This window comes from Periplaneta americana, chromosome 3 (genome assembly GCF_040183065.1).
Source record: "Periplaneta americana isolate PAMFEO1 chromosome 3, P.americana_PAMFEO1_priV1, whole genome shotgun sequence".
NCBI classification, from domain to species: domain Eukaryota; kingdom Metazoa; phylum Arthropoda; class Insecta; order Blattodea; family Blattidae; genus Periplaneta; species Periplaneta americana.
The window spans coordinates 75,562,507-75,581,635 of record NC_091119.1 but is presented as its reverse complement, the minus strand read 5'-3'; the positions used below and the strand labels follow the sequence as shown (position 1 = coordinate 75,581,635).

Below are 19,129 nucleotides of genomic sequence, written 5' to 3'. Positions count from 1 at the left end.
AGTTTGTAATGTCTTGGTTACCTCTCATGTTCGAACAATGCAGGACACTAATGGCTACTATTGTGCTTTTCAAAGTTGAGCAATGGTATCACAAGATGTATAGTCTTGGGAAAAAGTTTTGTCGCACAAATACGATCAGATGATGAGCGACCTGCTTCACAAGAGAAGGACTAGTTGAGGTAATAAAATTAGTTTTGTTTCATTGTATGTCTGATCATGCTCACTGCCTCCTTTCTGGGACTTATAAGGTATCTGTGTGACAAAACTTTTTTCTAAGACTGTACATCTCTGACAAACCTGGCATCCACAATATGTGGTCGCATCACTAGATGACAGTGTGATATACTGTTATCGCACAGAGATTGATATGAATTCAGTTGAGAGTCGACAGTCTTGCATCCATAGTACGAGTATGTGGTCGCATCACCACAGGGATGGCAATGTGATGTGGTTATTGCACAAATAAAGCATTTATGAGTCAACTGCTGTGCAGAATGGATGTGGCTCGATAAATTTTTTACGATGGATGGGTATGTGTGCTATAAGCTATGGGTGTGATATTTTGGTACTAACGAAATACGCATATTTGAAAACTTGATTTTATTAGCAAAAACCACAAATCTCATGAAGATAGTCTAAAAATTAATGACATTTAACTGTGAAATATCGTGACGATATGTAATGATTTCAACGAAATAGCCTCATAGTCACGAAATTAGTATGTAGACCTTCCTGAAAACATTTTTTCTTCACAAAATATGAAAACAGAGACTCCTTTCAAATAAAATAACAAAATTGAATTTGGTTGTCTTCTGAAGCTTTGCATCAGCTTTAATGACGACCCTATGATGACTTTGCAGGAACTAAAGAGTTTGGATACTACTTATAATTTACAAACTCTATGAATCACACGAAAGTTCAAATAAATTAATACCATTATGAGAGTGGCGAAGCTCTTCAGAGGCTTTTGAGGCTTAGCCTACTCAAAAAAATTTGAGTTATTATACCTAGTAACAATATAAGTTCGTAATAACAATGTGTCATAATGCTTGGTTTCATTCCGATCTTTCCATACATTAAATTCACTTTGGCATTCATTCCAGCATGTTGAGTTCTGTGTGAGAGGCTTATTGCACCAGGCTTCTCATAGACAATGGCACTCGCAAGCTTGTGGGAAGATGAGAGGAGGAAAGGGGCTATTGATTTGCTACTACAGCTCCATAGGAAAGATTTATTTATTTTTATTTTAGTAGGTTATTTTACGACGCTTTATCAACAGCTTAGGTTATTTAGCGTCTGAATGAGATGAAGGTGATAATGCCAGTGAAATGAGTCCGGGGTCCAGCACCGAAAGTTACCCAGCATTTGCTCATCTTGGTTTGAGGGAAAACCCCGGAAAAAACCTCAACCAGGTAACTTGCCCCGACCGGGAATCGAACCCGGGCCACCTGGTTTCGCGGCCAGACACGCTGACCGTTACCCCACAGGTGTGGACCATAGGAAAGATGGCTAGCCTCAATATGCATATAATACACTGCACTATATTGCTCTTTTGCGAATGCTGAGTGAATGTTGGGCGTTGGTTTCATCAAAAGTGCATGTGTGTGTAGGTAAGTTACATACTAATTTTGTGAAAAATTGCTCATACTGAGAGAATAATGAAATTATTATTATTTGTTGAATTACAAGAGAAGCCGTTTTCAAGTTGAAAGTATGAAACATGTGCTTACAAAGCTAGGAGATCGACAACACATTTACAAATTAAAATAGCAGATGGAGGGAAACAAAATAGAAAAATTTCAATTCTCACAGAATGAGAAATATCCTTGAAAAACAGTGAGCTCTGAGACAAATAAGCTACTGTTATACCTGTAATGGGGGTGAAAATGAGTGGTCATCATCCTCTTATGGGGTCAGTCACAAAAAATTTTGGTAGAAAAGCTGAAAACATCAGAATTAAAGAATACATCTTCAGAAAGAAGAGAGTTTTCTCTTGTCAGGTCGTGGAAGAATTGAACATGCAATTTCTGAAGGAAGTCAAGCTTCAAGCCATCAAATACAATAAAATAAAACTGTGAAACATAATAGATTTGTAATTGACAGACTTATCGAAGTTGTTTGCTTCTTAGGTAAGCAAGAGTATGAAGATGAAAGTTCTGACAACAAAGGGAATGATCTTGAATTATTATTGGAACTTCTCTCCAGAAGTTTATAAGTTACATGATCATTTGCTTCTGGCTTTAAAGGTATGTCAAGTGCAAATGACTGTACAAATGCAAACGTGTTTTGGAAATGTTGAAAAAATGTGTTGAATTGCTAGATCAAAATAGCTTTGTGGGATATAAACTAAATTTTCATGTGATGAAATTAAATAACCTTCTGTTCACATATCCATTTTTCAACAAAGAACGGTTAGGAAATGAATTAAAGACCTTCTGCAGACCTCTGAAAATTCATAATTAGCAATGATCTTCAAGCCATCTATAAAGAGGTAACATGACTTATCTAGTTGGTCTTGATATTCGCCATTAATACAGCTTCCTCCAAAAGAAGTATGAGGACATGAAAAGGGTTAAAAAATTGTCTTCGTAATTCAATGAAGAATGAAAGACTAAGTTCTCTCAGTACAATCGCCATTATAAAGAAACTGCTTAACTTTCAATTGATCAAAGTTTCAAGGCACAAGTAATTGATACTTTTGCACAAAGGAGAATTGATGCCTGAACCTGTTGTATAAAAATATAAGGTAAGGAGGTTTTTTTTCTCCCTACCCAGCAGCTTCGCCACTGGTGAGAGAGGATTTTCGACATAGGCCTATAAATATATTTTATCTGATCGACAAGTTCATTTTTTATGTTCAAATGATAAAACTATTCTCAGTCGGCCTACTTTTCGAGAACATTTTTTTATTTATGTAATTTAATATTCATAATATTTGAAAATATCAGGAAATTTGTAACAATTACAATTAGTAAGCTGAATTTCTACAAGTTATAAGTAGGCCTCATATTTTTATATAATATCAAAGTGCAAAATATGTACATAAAAATGTAGTAAATATCGGGGAAATATGTAATTAAATACGTAATATAAATAAAATATGTAATTTAAAATCACTGTTTTTAATGCATTAAATTCACAAAAATGTAGTCACAATTTAACCGGTCAGTTGAAGTGGGAGAATGCAGTCTGGAAAATCGATTTGCCATTTCCACCCCATTATATAGCTTACAAATACAACTTGTCTCTCCTACAATCTATGCTTTTTCTTGTGTCTTAAGATTTTCTAGAAAAATATTTTTGTGTCGCACACATAATGATATTTTGACTTAACTGACATCCGACCCAAACCCCTCATTAACAGCATACTTTCTATTTGTAACTAATTTAAATGACCGGCGCACCTGACCATCCCAGATTCTGAGAAAGCATTAATGCAAATGTATAGAGGTGAGGCACTTCGAACTACTGTGTTTTACAGACAAAGGGTTGGAATCCCCAGTTTTATGTTTATTTTTATTTTTAAAAGAACTATTCCCTTAAGCCCCTTTAGAAATTGAAGTATTTGTATAGTTGTGAACAGAACATACTTAATGACGTCAATTCCAGGACCTCTCTTTTTACCAGCATCGTGTAATATAGTGAGAACAAAAGGTTGCCTTCCAGGCAGTGTTATGGGACAGGGATGTGAAGATTTACCTCCAAGTATATATGAAAGAAAATTCAATACTTTACTCTGAAAAATAAAACGAATTTAATAAAAAAATTTAAAACTCAATAATTGCCTAGACAGCCTATGTACAGAAATGTTACATTCTCTACATAATATGTAAAATATGTAATATTACTAAGAATATGTAAAAATATGTAAAATGAAACTCAACTATAACCATATCAGAACTACAAATCACCGACATTTGTCATTTTCAGTAGTCTACAAGTAAAGGAATGCAATATGTAATTACATAAGAATCTGGGCCCTAGTTATAAGTTACATAATATTAATTTTGTATGCCATAACCTGATATTTTCACGAAATATTAACCAAAACCTTCATACTTCCTCAAAATGATATAAGAAATCATGATAAAATAAGCACCAAAATAGGGGAAAAATAATTACCACAAAATCACACACCTAGTCATGACTTATGCCCCAAACCAAGTATTTAAAGTGTCCATCACCTAACCAGCCCCTTACCTGTAGTTATTTATTATACACACTCTCATAAGTTTTACCTTGTTTCCTGTTTTATTAGCCAGAAGTCATTGTAATTCACTGGATGTCACAGACATGAATTCAAAGGGTTTGCTATGGAATTACTTGACATTCACCATAAAGCTAGGGAAAAACTAAGAAAATAGAACAGGATACGCTACAATATAATTAGATGAGGAATAACAGAGTAGGATAAAGTACCGGAACACTAAAGTCTTACACAAGACAATAGAGTAGGACAGCACAGAATAGAATAACATACCTAGGGTAAAACAGAATATGAGAGATTGAACTAGAGGAGGACAGAACATAACAGAGTAGGACAGGATATAATAGGGACAGGGAACTCATATTGTGAACAGAGCAATCAGCATGAGTACTTACATACAACAGCAACTGTAGCTGAAGAAGCTACGCTCTCCGAGAGAGGCTGTTCCCTATCCCTGGGATACAATATAATAAGATATGGAATAACAGATTACGATAGTGTACACTAGAACAGGACATGAGAGAACAGGTTACACTACAGTAATACAGGATATAACAGATTAGACTAGGGTAAAATACCATAAGATATGGTTTAATATAATAGAATAGAGTAGACTAAAGGACAGGATATAATAGACTAGGTTATGATAGAATAGAATAAGATGGGGTATAAGAGTGAGTTACAATAACTAGAGTATGACAGGATAGAATACAGTAGGATAGGGTGGAAGAGTACAAGACAGGGAATAATAATAAAGTAGGACAAAGTACAGTAGAGGACCGGACAGAATAGAGTAGGGTAGGGTAGAACAGAATAAGATAGGGCATAACAGATTTGGCAAAGTACACGAGAGTAGAACAGAATGGATTAGAATAGGATACAACACAGTATGATACAGCCTAGTAGCAATGACTTCATTGATGACACACTTCTCTCAATGCCCGCGATTTTGTGACACACTTATTTTGACTTTGATTAATAATAATTTATTATTATTAATATTATTAAATAAACTACCATGTAGTGTCGGATGTCCAGTGTAGATAACATTTTAATACGCAAGCATGCATTCTGCTAGAAACAAACAGCATGCAAAGCAGATCCAGGGAAAGACAAAGACAAAATGCTTGCAACAGCAGTTTAGCGACACATTCCACACTCACTGATCAATACAAATATTTTATTGTTTTTTAAAACCATCCTCTTAATATGAAGTCTGTGCTTGGTGTGTACCACAAAATTTGTGAACTTTGGCTAATACTGACAGGATAATATGCAAATTTTTATCAAGATGCTCCAGTATATTTCTCTGTTTATATTTCACTTGATTCACACAACAGCACACGTATGACTTTGAAAACTGCAGCAAAATTTTTAAGACCTCCTTTTCCATCATGGAATACTGATATCATGCATGAATAAAAAAGCACAGTACTGAAGTGTCTAGAAATTTTGTTTTCATGGTAGAATCGCTTGTCAAGTCTAACAACTCATTTTTTCTCATCAACATTTTGTGGCACTTTGTATGTTGAACTCACCAGATATACAAAAAGTATAAATTATCCCACTCTAACCTCGAAATGCGCAGAAAGGAAAATATTTTGTTACTGTAGTTTGTAACGCTTTTAGATGTTCTGTTATTAATTTCTTCAAACACACTTCTTTATTTTGAGTAGGTTTATTCTCAAAGCCTTTAACAAGGGAAGCACAATAATTTACCCATTGTAACTGAAGTTTGCAAAACACCAGTTATTTCTAAAATTCAATTCTATTTGTAAGTGAAATATTTTCTGTTTTGTGCTGCATGTTTGCATTTAATAGGTTCAATCTCTCGAAATTTTCGGCAAGCTAAGATAGTTTTCCACACCAAAAATTACCTTCCTTGCCTTGTATACTCCGATTTTTTTGTCTTAAAAAATTGAAAAGTTCATCTTGAAGCTCTATCACCACATCAATGTTTTATCACTATAAAGCCAATGCATTTCAGAATTCAGCAGTAAATTGCCATGTTTGATTCCCATACACTTGGAAAGCTTTTCAAGCACACTAGACTTAACTATCACCTCTCACTCCAAGAAACACTGAGTTATCACTATAGCAGAGATAACTTTGCTCACAAAACTTGTGACGTCTTTAATTTCCTAGTTAAAGCTGCTGCTCTGTCAGTGCAAAGAATGATGCAATTTTGCCAGGATATATTATATTCACAAAGCAATTATGAATACAGTCATAAATATATTTGCCTGCAGTAGTGGTTTTAAGCTTTTGGCAAAGTAAGAATTCCAATAACACCTAAATCATATTAGAACCTAATAAACTCCATTCATTGACATTTACTACTAGAGTCTGTAGTTTCGTCCAAATATAGAGCAAACACAATATGCCCTCTTCCCCCACCCAATTCATTATTCACATTCATTTCAGTACAATGAGATATTTCTTTTGATCTGCAGCTGATAGTGTTATTGGATAACAGAATTTTAGATATTTCTTCTTCCGCAGTGTCACTGAACATTTTCACATCTCCCCTCTCCCACAGATGGTAATACACTAGATCATAGGCGGTCAGGAATAGGGCATGTCCTGGGCTAGGCAGGCAAGTACTCGTACTGGGTAGTTGTTGCTTAATATGAAGCTAGAGGAGTTCAGTGGCAGCCACTCAGTCGCTAATCTCTTAGTGGAGTGGTTCTTAACCCGGAGTTCATGGACCCCTTGGGGATTCATGGATGAGCTTCAGGGGGTCAATGGAAGTCACATAAAAAATTAACATATATATTCACTATATCATTTTAACATAAAAAGCAGAAGCGTATCTAAAAATGTTTGTCGCTTTTTTTTTACATTTTTCTAGGTAGAGAGTACAAAGCTTTTACCAGATTTTAAAAGAGGCCCTTGACTCACAAAAGGTTAAGAACCATTGTCATAGTGAGATTGACAACAATATTTTATCACTTTATTTCAATATGTTTCTTCAAATTAAACAGCTGTATTTATAATATATTTGCATCATCAACACAACAAGATATATTGCTGTATTCATTTTCTTTTATAATTTTTGGCAATAATATTTAATTACTTCATTTCCATTTTTATTTTCAAATTAGAGAGTTCTTTTAGCCTATAATAGATTTACATTATGTACACAATGAAACGTTATCATATATTATGTTTCTTGTATGTATTTTTTCTGTTTTTTACAATAAGCAGGGAAATGTCTGGAACAATTCTGTAATTTCCTAAAACAACTTAGTTCATTGACAATGCATTACTTTAAATTTTCTATTAATTGCATATACTCATCTCCAACAGTATCATATGTTTAAGCATGCCTGGTGTTGTAATTGGCTCATTATATTTTTCCCTATAACCAGGGCTGGGCACTAAGAGCGGATTCTACTCTCTCACCGGGAGCCATATGACTTCTCTTCAACCCCTTTCTTCCCCGCCGAACACCGTACAGCGTTGATGTCGTGATGGATGAATATTAAGCGTTCCCGTTTAGAGTCTGGATTCGCCCCCAATGCCCAGCCCTGCCTATAGCAGTGTCCACTTACTAAGCGCTTGGCACTTTCGCCAGTTTGAACAAAAAGAGTCAAAATGTAGTCCAAGTACTTGTTCTGTTCTCTTTGTAAATAGCTCTCTTATTGTAGCATAAAATTCTTCAATCTTCAATAATTTCATCCCTACAAAATTATTCTATGTTTAATTTGTACTTCAGAGTACCGGTAATTCTTTTTCTTATGAACAATCAATATCACATAGTTTTCGAGAAAAAAGGCTCATACGGGTGGTCTGAAACACCCGGTATAAATGGATTAAGAAGGGAACTACCTGATCGCTAGTTTAGCCAATACCAGTACTCGCTTTGAAACAGCTCATATAACATTATAATAAATACTAGCTTGTTAGCATAGGGTGTTGGACGTAGCACCTATGGGCATTTTAAGAATAGTGGTAAAACGATTAGGCATTGGTTCAATAGAATTTGTTAAAATACAGTGGTACCACAGTCTAGTATATACAGTCACGAAGCTTGAGGTGATTTTTTGCATTTCTCGCGATACAATGCTCCAACTGAGAGTACTAGGAACAATAGACTGTGCCGGTACTATTTCGCATTGTCTATGATGAGGCGATAGTAGCGATCCTAGTGGTTAGCAACTATCTATGGATGCATATTGCCAACGTATTGAGCTTCGTGACTGTATAGCCTATACTAGACTGTGGTGGTACCGACCAGGATGCGAATTAAGATTTCTGATGAGGGTGGGATAGAATCCTAGATAGAGAATACCATACATACAATTATTATTATTATCCTCATTCGACACGGCTCAACGCTTGGTCGCACTGAGTTGCTTGTCTTGCATCTTGGGCAGATGATGATGATGATGATGATGATAATAATAGTAGTAATTATCCATGAGCAGGCTTAAGCTAAGATGTGTAATTCCTAAATTATTGATTGTTGTCAGCTTACCGGTGATGATAATACATCAATATTATTTCTTTTGCTTTGGCTACTTTATACTTTATAAAGTACATACAATTACTTGTATTAAAACAGTTATATTTTGTGAGGGGGAACAGAAGTTATCCCTGGCAGGAACAGTAATATGAATTTATGGAAGGGTGATAACTTTCCAACAGGGGGGGGGGGGAGATCCCCCATTCCCTCCGTTAATTCGCACCCTGGTAGGCCTACTGACATTTTTTTAAACTACAAATTCTATGAATGGCACATTCTGTATCAAAGTCACAAAGGTGTAAGATAGCCATAACAATTCATAACACTATTAAAACCGACATATCATTTTCGTAACGATATTAGTAAAGTTTGCCGTGAATATTATTATGGCAATATTGTAACTAGTTATTGTAGGCCAAGGGACAGGTCACAAACCTCACACATTGTCTGTAAATACGATATAGTTACATAATCAGTGTGAAAGAACAAGCAGTGGAATGTCAAACTAGTAAACATGAAATTATTAGTGTCAATTACAGATGAACTTATTCTGAAAACATATGTTTCTAACAGCTGATAAAATACAACATACCTTACGAGGATTATAGAACTCACTGCTAATTGTGAACGAAAACTTTGCTTAGTGGCGCTGGCAACTTTTCCAACTCCAACTTCCACCTTTACGTTCTTCTAGATTTCTTTTTTGCACAATTTCTCTTTCCTTTCACTACTATAAATAGCACTACTTCCTTTCATCCACTCCAACCCAATTCTTTGACTATTTACTACTCACACACACACACACACAAGTGACGAAACACTCACACGACACAGTTCCAGGGCCGCCAACAAAAAGAGCCGCAATGTCGCTAAGACTCAGGACGAAATTACGCTACGTTCCGCTACTTATAATTGGCTTCTAGAGAACACGGAGATTCATTGCCGTCCTCACATAAGCCCACCATCGAGCAAGGGTCCCTACCATAATATTTCATCTCCCTCAAATCCATTTTAATATACTGTATTTTTTACTTAGTTATTTAACAACGCTGAATCAACTATAAGGTTAGTTAGCGTCGAAGGGATTGGTGATAGCGAGATGGTATTTGGCGAGATGAGGCCGAGGATTCGCCACAGGTTACCTGACATTTGTCTTATGGTTGAGAAAAATCTCGGAAAAAACCAAAGCGGAAATCGAAACCGCGCCCGATCGCAACTCCAGATTGGCAGACAAGCGCCTTAGCCGATAGAGCTACATCGGTGGCTACTATTTTAATATTATCCTCTCATCTATGCCTCGATATCCCCAAAGATCTTATTCCCTCCGGCCACCCAAATAATAACCAACAATCTACATGCATTTCTGGATTCACCCATACGTACTACATGCCCTGCTCATATCTTAAACGTCTAGATTTAATGTTCCTCATTATGTCAAGCAAAGAATACAATGTATTTAAGGTGATCTGTGTATTTAAGTGTTCTGTTACGAATCTCTAGTATTATCGCCGCACTCTCAAGCATCGTGAGTTACGCAGGAACTACTTGATAGCTGAATTTCAAGCGTATGTATTCCCAGCTTGTATAATCCAGTGATCTCAACATATAAACCATTGAACTCAATGGTATATAATCAGGTAGTAAGCCGGAAGCCCTGCTATATCAGGGGTTGGAAGTTGGAACCAAGTTAGAACAAAATCAGCATACACATAAGCGAAAACAGCAAAGATACCTGAATGTGCTGAGACGGGAATTGACATCAGAAGAGAGGAAGAGGATGATATCTATTTCTGTTCGGTGAATTTATTTTACTTTGTATCACAGTATGAATACATTTAAAATTTTACTTTCTGCGCGGTCGCTACTCGCTGGTTCTCTCTCTAGTCATTTCTGGCCACTTTTAGTAGTCAGTTTTAGCTGCTTTTTCTCACTGGGTGTTGGCAACACTGGATTGGATTCATGTTAGAGATGGGTCGGAGTCGTTCATTGATGCGAGCTAGCTCTTTGACTCCCGCTCCTTTTGAGGAGTCGTTCATTGAGAGTCGTTCAAAAGAGCGGAGCGGTACAGTGCCCTCCCTCTTTCTCAACCAGCTCGCTCCTAGTGATCACTCACCCCATGCTTCACCACCGCACCCGCTCAGACTCTTCTACGATGACTGCAGAGCGGGTGTTAACTGTAGTACACATGCTTCTCAATAGATGTCATTGCAATACACATTCGAATGGTCTGTTGAACTATAAAACGTCTTTGGTGAATGCGGAGAAAAGCTTCATGTACAGAGCCTATTTACATTATTTACGCTATTTTACGAACCAGTAACAATCGTGAAGTATCAGTATGTAGTATAAACAGATCAATTAAAAACAGTTCTGAAAGTGTTGGTAAAGTAATATAAATAGCAATTATGAAAGTGTACAATGCTACATAAAAACAGCTAATGTGCAAACATGATCTATTTAGTAATAAGAACAGGAACATGACAGTATGCAACGTTTAAACGTGTTTGTATTGAAGTGTAATTTAAACATCGCACGTCTCTTTGTCATTGCGCATGACCACACTGACAGACGTGCTGCGCATCGTTGTGATCAGGGATTGTATACAGCTGCAATGGAGCTGTGGAGCGCTGTGCTGTTGTGGAGGGAGCGGAGCGTTGGGAGTGTGCCATAAGCAAGAGAGCGAGGTGAAGTTGCCTTGCTCTCCCAAGAGTAGGGAGCGAAATGTAATGAACGACTCGCTCTTTTGTAAGGAGCGAGCGGAGAGCCGCTCCAGAGCGGGAGTCGTTCATTCGAAACGACTCGCTCATGAGCGGCCCATCACTAATTCATGTGTCATGAGCTTGCTGATTTCGCAAACATGTTCGTGGTGTGATCTTTGATGATTTTTTTTTTCTTTTTTGCTGATTGCAATATAGGTGTACATAAAAAACAATATATTTCATTATGTTCGCAGGAGATGATGATGACGATTTCATACCGGGTTCGAGGTGAGAGTTGTACTTTTCGTTCTTGTCATACGAAAGTGTTTCTTCCAAGTGGTAGGCCTAATAATCTGATCTAGCCTAGCTTTATTTTTTCATTCTTGTCATGCGAAAGTATTTTCCTCTGTAATTTAGCTTATGACGCGTTTTCTCGACGAAATTTATTTAGAACCCACTTGATTTGAGTTGGGGAACACGTAGGCTACAAAGCAATAGACGTAATAACTCTTTTTCAGAATTCTCGGACTCCTGTTAACTTAACTATCCCCTCATCTGACTATCTCGGCTTCACGTTAATTAGCTGTCTCCTGATCTAACCTAACCTAAGTCGTAACCTTCAACACGCAATATTTACGGAAGTATACGGTGGCGCGGCGTAAAACACAGTGCAAAACGATCTTCTCGTTCAGACATTACCACTAATATGTGCTAAATACAGTAAATCCACAAATACACCAACTGCAGTCACCTCCTGTCAACTATACTGGATTCTGAAAAAATACAATGAAACTTACTGCTTTTCGCTTAATTGTAGTAGTTTCTACATAGGCTATTCCCCACGTAAAATCAGGAAGTTCTGAATCAATTTCGTTGAGAAAACGCAGAATTAGATAAAGTAAATATACTTACTGTGCCATATCACAGAAAAGTTATTGTCAGAATTGTGACAAGTCAGTAATTAAGTAACGTCTGTACTGTTTCAGTTCCAAGCTTGCATCATTATTTGGACTCGGAAAGTCGTCGCAAGAAGGCAATACATCTTTGACTTATACTGCACCTAAACAACCGAGAAAAGATCGAATAGAGAAGCAAACTGTCCAGAGGCAAGGAGCAGGACAGAGCACATCATCACCTGCCAAACTGAGCATTATTGCCGTGAAGGCAGTTCATACATACAAATTGTAAGAAAAACAAGTGATTAGTATGCGCTTTATTATTTTGCCAGGAGGATGGATATATATATATATATATATATATATATATATATATATATATTGGAGTGCAATAGGTCAAATGACTTCATTGTCAAATGCTTGGCATTAGAAAACAACAACATATATATATATATATATATATACTAGCCGTACCCGTGTGCTCCGCTGCACCCGTTAAAAATAAATATAAAGTAATTACATAATTAAAATAGGACGTTTGATCCAGGGACCATTCGTGTTTGATAGAAGGATAAATCGTTTAATATGTTACTTAATTTAAATTGCATCAAATAATTAAAATGCGATCATTTTGGTCCAGAGATACTCATTTGGTGCAGTGACAATTCCTTTAACCTGTTTCTTAATTTTTATTACATGCAACCATAGTTTAATGAAGATTGACATCATTTAGATTTAATGTGTATATTTTATTTTACTTGTTATAGGTTTCCATTGAATTATGCTAATAACTTAATTTTAACCCTTGTTTTCTACATATTCAGTAAATGGCGCTTGGCCCACTGTGGTTGTGAACCCTTCAAATAACTTAAATTATATTATATTATATATATATATATATATATATATATATATATTTTTTTTTTTTCCTTTATTGTGCTAAAACAGCATGTTCCATTGCATACAAGATTTGCAATACTACATGCTATGTTTATGTTACATATTTTATAGTTCATAATTGATATTCATATAGCAGTACGTTATTGCAATATACAGAGTCGGTTAAAATAGATATTACAATCCAAAAATTAAAATAAATAAAAATTATCTACTCTACACAATATACGATCAACTAGCCAATTATAAATCTTATGCTTAAGTACATTACAAATCCACAATTAATTAATACATTACAAATACACATTACAAATCCACAATTAAATTATCTATGTACTATATAGAATCAATCCGCTCGCCATTTACAAAGCTTATGCCTAAATGCATTATAAGAAAATTTTGGACAAGTGTTGCAATATACATACTATGTTTATATTATTAATCGAATTTGATATATGTAGAATAGTTCATAGTTATCTAGCAATACACTATTGTAATAGATAGAGTCAAATTTAAATTATACCTTACAAATCCAAAATTTAACATATGTATTACAAATCCACAATTTAAATTGTACCTTACAAATTCACAATTTAAAATATTATACATTACAAATCCACAAATTTAAAATATGCATTACAAATCCAGAATTTAATTTATACATTACAAATCCACAAATTTAAAAATATGTATTACAAATCCACAATTTAAATTGTACCTTACAATTTCACAATTTAAAATATTATACATTACAAATCCAAAATTTAAAAATATGCATTACAAATCCACAATTTAAATTGTACCTTGCAAATTCACAATTTAAAAAATTATACATTACAAATCCAAAATTTTAAAATATGCATTCAAATCCACAATTTAAATTGTACCTTACAAATTCACAATTTAAAATATTATACATTACAAATCCACAATTTAAATTGCACCTTACAAATTCACAATTAAAATATTATACATTACAAATCCACAAATTTAAATAAAATTTTGTACTCTATACAATGGATGATAAGCTAGCCAATTATAAGGCTTATGCTTAAATACATTACAAGACAACGTTGTACAAGTGTTTTAATATATTTATATGATATTTTTACGTTACATACATGTTCACAGTCATTTAACAATACACTATTGCAATAGATGGAGTCATATTTGAATTGTACCTCACAGATCCACAATTTAAAATCTTATAATTGTATGCTTGTTTGGATTCATGTTTACAATGTGTTGTACTTATTTGTATTCATGTTTATAATGTGTTGAAGTCTATTGATTGTATGAATGTTTTTAATTGTCTGTAGTGTTTCAAAATGAGTTGATCTTGAGAAACTGGCCACTTTCCATGATTCATTACTAATGTCCCTCTGCTGCTGAAGTTTTCTACACCTGTAAATTAGATGATCCACAGTTTGGGCCTCTTGAAGACAGGAGCATGTGGCATCATTTATTATGCTAAATCTTTGGAGATAGGATTTAGTATGCCGTGTCCAGTTACCATAGCTGCAATTGAAGGCGTCATTATTATCCTATTCTGTCTTAATCTCTGTCGAACCAAGGTCCTGCAGACAGCCCCTTTGGTCGCACTAGTTCATTCTTCCTGCCATTTTGCTAATCCTTCTTCTTTGATCTTTCCAATAATAGCAGTTTTGGGTTTTTTTAGAGTATATTAATTCTCTATAGTCTTCTGTTGCTGCTTTCTTGGCTAACTTGCCTGCCATCTCGTTCCCAGGAATTCCCACATGGGCTTTAAACCATCCAAAATGAATTTGCCAATGGAGATCCTGGAGTCTCTTAACTTGGTTTCTGATTAGCTCTATTATATAGCTATGGTTGCGGCTGTTCCTGAGTAGAGCTATAGTGATTTGGCTATCTGTGAAAGCTGCCACTGTTCTTTCCTCTGGTATGATATTTAGTCTATTAAGTTCTTCTATAGCTTTTAAGATGGCCATCTGTTCCGCTTGATTATTTGAACAGTCACTGTGAAGTCTGTTCTTCATGGTGTGAATTAATGCACCCTGTTTGTAAAATGCGGCTGCTGTTCCCACTTTTTCTTGAATTTTGCTTCCATCTAGGCCTATGTATATTTCCACAGCATATGTGAAAGAATTCTTCACTTCACCTATTGTTATCCTGTCAGCTGGATGTGACCAGTATCTTACTTGAAGTGGTCTGTCGTAATCTTCAGGGTCTTCATTGCTTTCGTGCGTTGCTTGATAGGTTTTCATAGATTCTGCTATGCTTATACCTATAGGTGTAACTCCGGCAACGACACAAGATGCTTCAAAGGACAGTGTTCTATGAGCTTTGGCTATTTTGATATTCATTATTCTCTGTACTCTTTGTAGTTTATTTAGATTCTTCTGTTTTTGCAGAGCTTCACTCCAAACTGAGCACCCATATGTCAACATTGGTATTATTGCTCCTTTATAGATAATTTTCAAAGCACAATGTCCTAAACCCCATTGTAGTTTCGCTGTTCTACTCAGCATATTTACGACTTGAGTTGTTTTCTCTGTTATTTTATCGATGTGTTTCCCAAAGTTGAATTTTGCGTCAAAATAAATTCCTAAATACTTCAATTCTGTAACTTGTTCAAGTGTCTTGTGATTTAGGTATATTTTAGTCTTCTCAGCGTGATCTTTCCTCTTTTTTGATATTACTAAGACTTTCGACTTGCTATCGTTGAATTCAACTTTGTTTTGATAAGCCCAATTTTGAATTTTGTAAATATCTGAATTAATAATTTTCAGATTCTCCTTTAGTCAAGACTACAAGATCATCTGCAAATGCGACGATGTGGGAGTGTTTTGATAAATTTATGTTAAACAAGGAATTGTACATAATGTTCCAAAAACCTGGCCCACAGCAAGGTCCCTGTGGGCACCCCTTGTTTATTTGCTTTACAACTTTATGAGTATTTGTGTGCAATGTGGCATATCTGTCACTGAAATAACTTTGTGTCAGCTTATATAGATTTTTAGGACATTTCAGTTCTTTCAGATTTTTTAGAATACTTGGCCACCAGGCTGCATCAAATGCACCTCTTACATCTAGACTGACCATAGTTACACAGTTCTTTTTTCTTATACTTTGTAAAATAAACTTTTTAACATCCATAGCAGCATCTACTGTTCCTTTTTGTGGAGTAAAGCCATATTGATTAGGATTCATCAAGGAGTGTGAATAAATTTTATGTAGTATTCTATCAATTAAAAGCTTTTCGAGTACTTTCCCTGCTACATTAATTAGGCTTATAGGTCTATACTTAGAAACTTCTCTGCTTTGATCTTTTCCTGTTTGGTTATAGGTATTATAACAGATTTTTTCCAGATCTTTGCAAAGTATCCCCTCACTAAGCATTCGTTATAAATGTTTGTTATAAAGGAAGGAAAAAGCTCGAAGACCCTCAAAAGAATCTCGCTGCTAATCCCGTCCTCGCCAGGGGCTTTCTTAGGTTTGAAGTTTTTGATGACAGTAAATATCTCCTCTCCAGTAAAGATTCTGTCGTCATTCTCTTCAGAAGGTTCTACAGTTTGTTTTCTTATTTCTCTTTGATGATCACTGTCACTCTTTTCGCTATCATCAGGAACAAAATAGTCCAACATATATCCTAGTGTGCTTTCCATGTCTTCAGTATATGTGCCATTAGTTTTTTGTATTGTTGAGAGTATGCATTGAGTTCGTATTTTTCCAGCTGATATTTTATATGCCTTGTTCCACGGATTTGAACTTGTAGAGCAGAATTGTTTCCATGACTTTGTTTTCTCTTGTTGTATATGTGATTGATATAGTCGTTTCTCTTCTATATACTGTGTTTTCCTTTGAAGTCTTAAATTTTCGTTATTTTGCGTTCTCTGATAGCATCTTCTCATAGCATTTACTTTCTTGCGGTGTACTGTTAGAAGGTCATTCCACCATGGCACGGATCTGCCTTTGGATGGTTTTTTCCTGTTTTTAGAAATTCTGAAAGTAGAATTGCATGCAGATTTTATACATGAGAATAATTCGTTAACTAAGTCTTCAGTCTCCATCCTGTTAATAATATTGTCGCTTAATTCTACATCTAGTATTTTTGGATTGCCGCTCTTTGCTAATTGGAACTTATTTGTTATGTTATCTATCAAAGAGGAGTCGAACTTTGGATAATCCTCCCTATTTACTATGTATTTTATGCCTCCACAGGTCTCTTGTGTGGTATCAGGGATGGTTCTTGAATCGTTAGTTTCTATCCAGAACGTTATTATTTTATGATCGGAACAGCTTTCTTCCTCACCACTATTCCATTCCGTTATATGTTGGACCATTGTGTTGTTGGAGATTGTTAGGTCTATTCGACTACGGCTTCCCACTGTTTCGAATGTAGGCAATCCGTTGTCTTCATTGTTAATATATAGGTTGCTAGTAGTTAGATATTCTTCCAGCTTCTTTCCGCGGTGATTGGTTAACGTGTCAAACCACATGTGACTTCGTGTATTAGTATTGGCTGCAATTAGTAATCTTTTTCCCTTGGTAAAGTTCATTATGGTTTCTAGTTTTCTCGTATCTTCATCCATATCTTCCATAATATCGAAATATTTGCTGACAACATAGAATCCAAATTTGTACCAGTTGACTTCCACTACCACACAGTCCGCATCTGAAAGCTGATTAATCATTATTGTATCCATCTCGCTGTTATTAACAATAATTGCAGATCTCTTCCTACCATTTCCTGAGTAAAAGTTTTGAAACATTTAGGGATTCCTGCCAGTTGGTTGTTAATTAGGTACGGTTCTTGAACAAAGGTCAAGTCAATATTATGTGCACTGATCAACTGAATTAGATTGCTTGTGGCTGCTCTAGAATGCTGTGCATTTACCTGAATACATTGTATAGGTTTTGTTTGTCTTCTGTTCCTTGGCGGTCGATAATTATCTCCCATATTAGTAATTTATATGCTTCATGTATTTCTTTACCTGCATTTTGTAATGGCTACAGTTTTTATCCAGTGCAGAGTGTTGTTCATGTGCAGATTCTTTGGTGTTGAATTTATTGAAGTTGATACAATTGATGCATCGATATTGATCCCTTAGGATGTCTTTTGCTGCTATTTGACTAATCAGGTCGTTGTAAGCTTCTCTGAGTTTACTAACGCTAGTTGTTATGTCATCTTTTAAGTCTTTCCTTAGTTTTGTACTCTGTTCATTAACAGGAAGGAGAACATTGAGTAAGTTCTCAAAATCTCCGGCAGAGGTGCTGTACATGTGCCATCCCACTTTAAGTTTTTTCTCTTGAAGTTTCTTCCGAGTTTCGGGATTAACCTCAATAATGAGGTTACCATTCTCCTTCCTGTCTTTGAATATGAATTTCGGTGTGATATCACTTTCTTACAAATTCAGCTCTGAATTTTGTTCTAGAATTGCGTCCTTTACAACATCCATCTCCATGTCCTTTGAGATATTATATATTATTAATCGAGGATTCCACAATTTAGTGCCATTAGCTTCTACTTCATCTCCGCACTTTTCATTTATGTTGTTGCAGATAGAGTCCATGTCACTTTTATTTCCAGTCTGTATTAATACATTACCATTTTTTAGTGATTTGAAAGAACTGACGCCAACCTTCATTTCTGCTGGGCTAACCTTCGACTTAATATATGTCTTGATATATTCTGCAGTCTGGTTTTTCTTTGCTTTAACGATTACGTTAAATTTCTTCGTCGCATCTTGTCGTTGCTGCTGAACCATCACAACTTCCAAGTAAAGCGTTCTCCTGTTCACAGATGACTCCACTGGTGTTCTATTCTTTGTTTGTGAAATTTCCCTTTCTAGATCCTTTATTAGGATGTCTTTTGCTGCTATTTGACTAATCAGATCGTTGTAAGCTTCTCTGAGTTTACTAACGCTAGTTGTTATGTCATCTTTTAAGTCTTTCCTTAGTTTTGTACTCTGTTCATTAACAG

At 35.4% G+C, this 19,129-nt stretch overlaps 2 protein-coding genes across 5 annotated transcripts in view; one reads left to right on the top strand and one right to left on the bottom strand.

Annotated features, from left to right (window-relative positions):
* Ctr1A (Copper transporter 1A) overlaps positions 1 to 9,498 on the bottom strand; it is a 203,675-nt gene extending 194,177 nt beyond the window's left edge. The window contains exon 1 of the mRNA XM_069820792.1: positions 9,268 to 9,498. The gene's annotated coding sequence lies outside the window, so the exon portion shown is untranslated. The remainder of the gene's footprint in view (positions 1 to 9,267) is intronic.
* A 2,006-nt stretch (positions 9,499 to 11,504) lies between these two features.
* LOC138696179 (FK506-binding protein 15-like) overlaps positions 11,505 to 19,129 on the top strand; it is a 296,343-nt gene continuing 288,718 nt past the window's right edge. For 3 of the 4 annotated variants that reach the window (XM_069820787.1, XM_069820785.1, XM_069820788.1), the window contains exons 1-2: positions 11,505 to 11,662; positions 12,361 to 12,558. In XM_069820787.1, coding sequence (XP_069676888.1) covers positions 11,619 to 11,662; positions 12,361 to 12,558 — 242 coding nt within the window. In that variant the 5' untranslated portion in view covers positions 11,505 to 11,618. Of the gene's footprint in view, positions 11,663 to 12,360; positions 12,559 to 19,129 lie in introns of those variants that run through there. The other variant, XM_069820786.1, reaches the window with a different exon arrangement.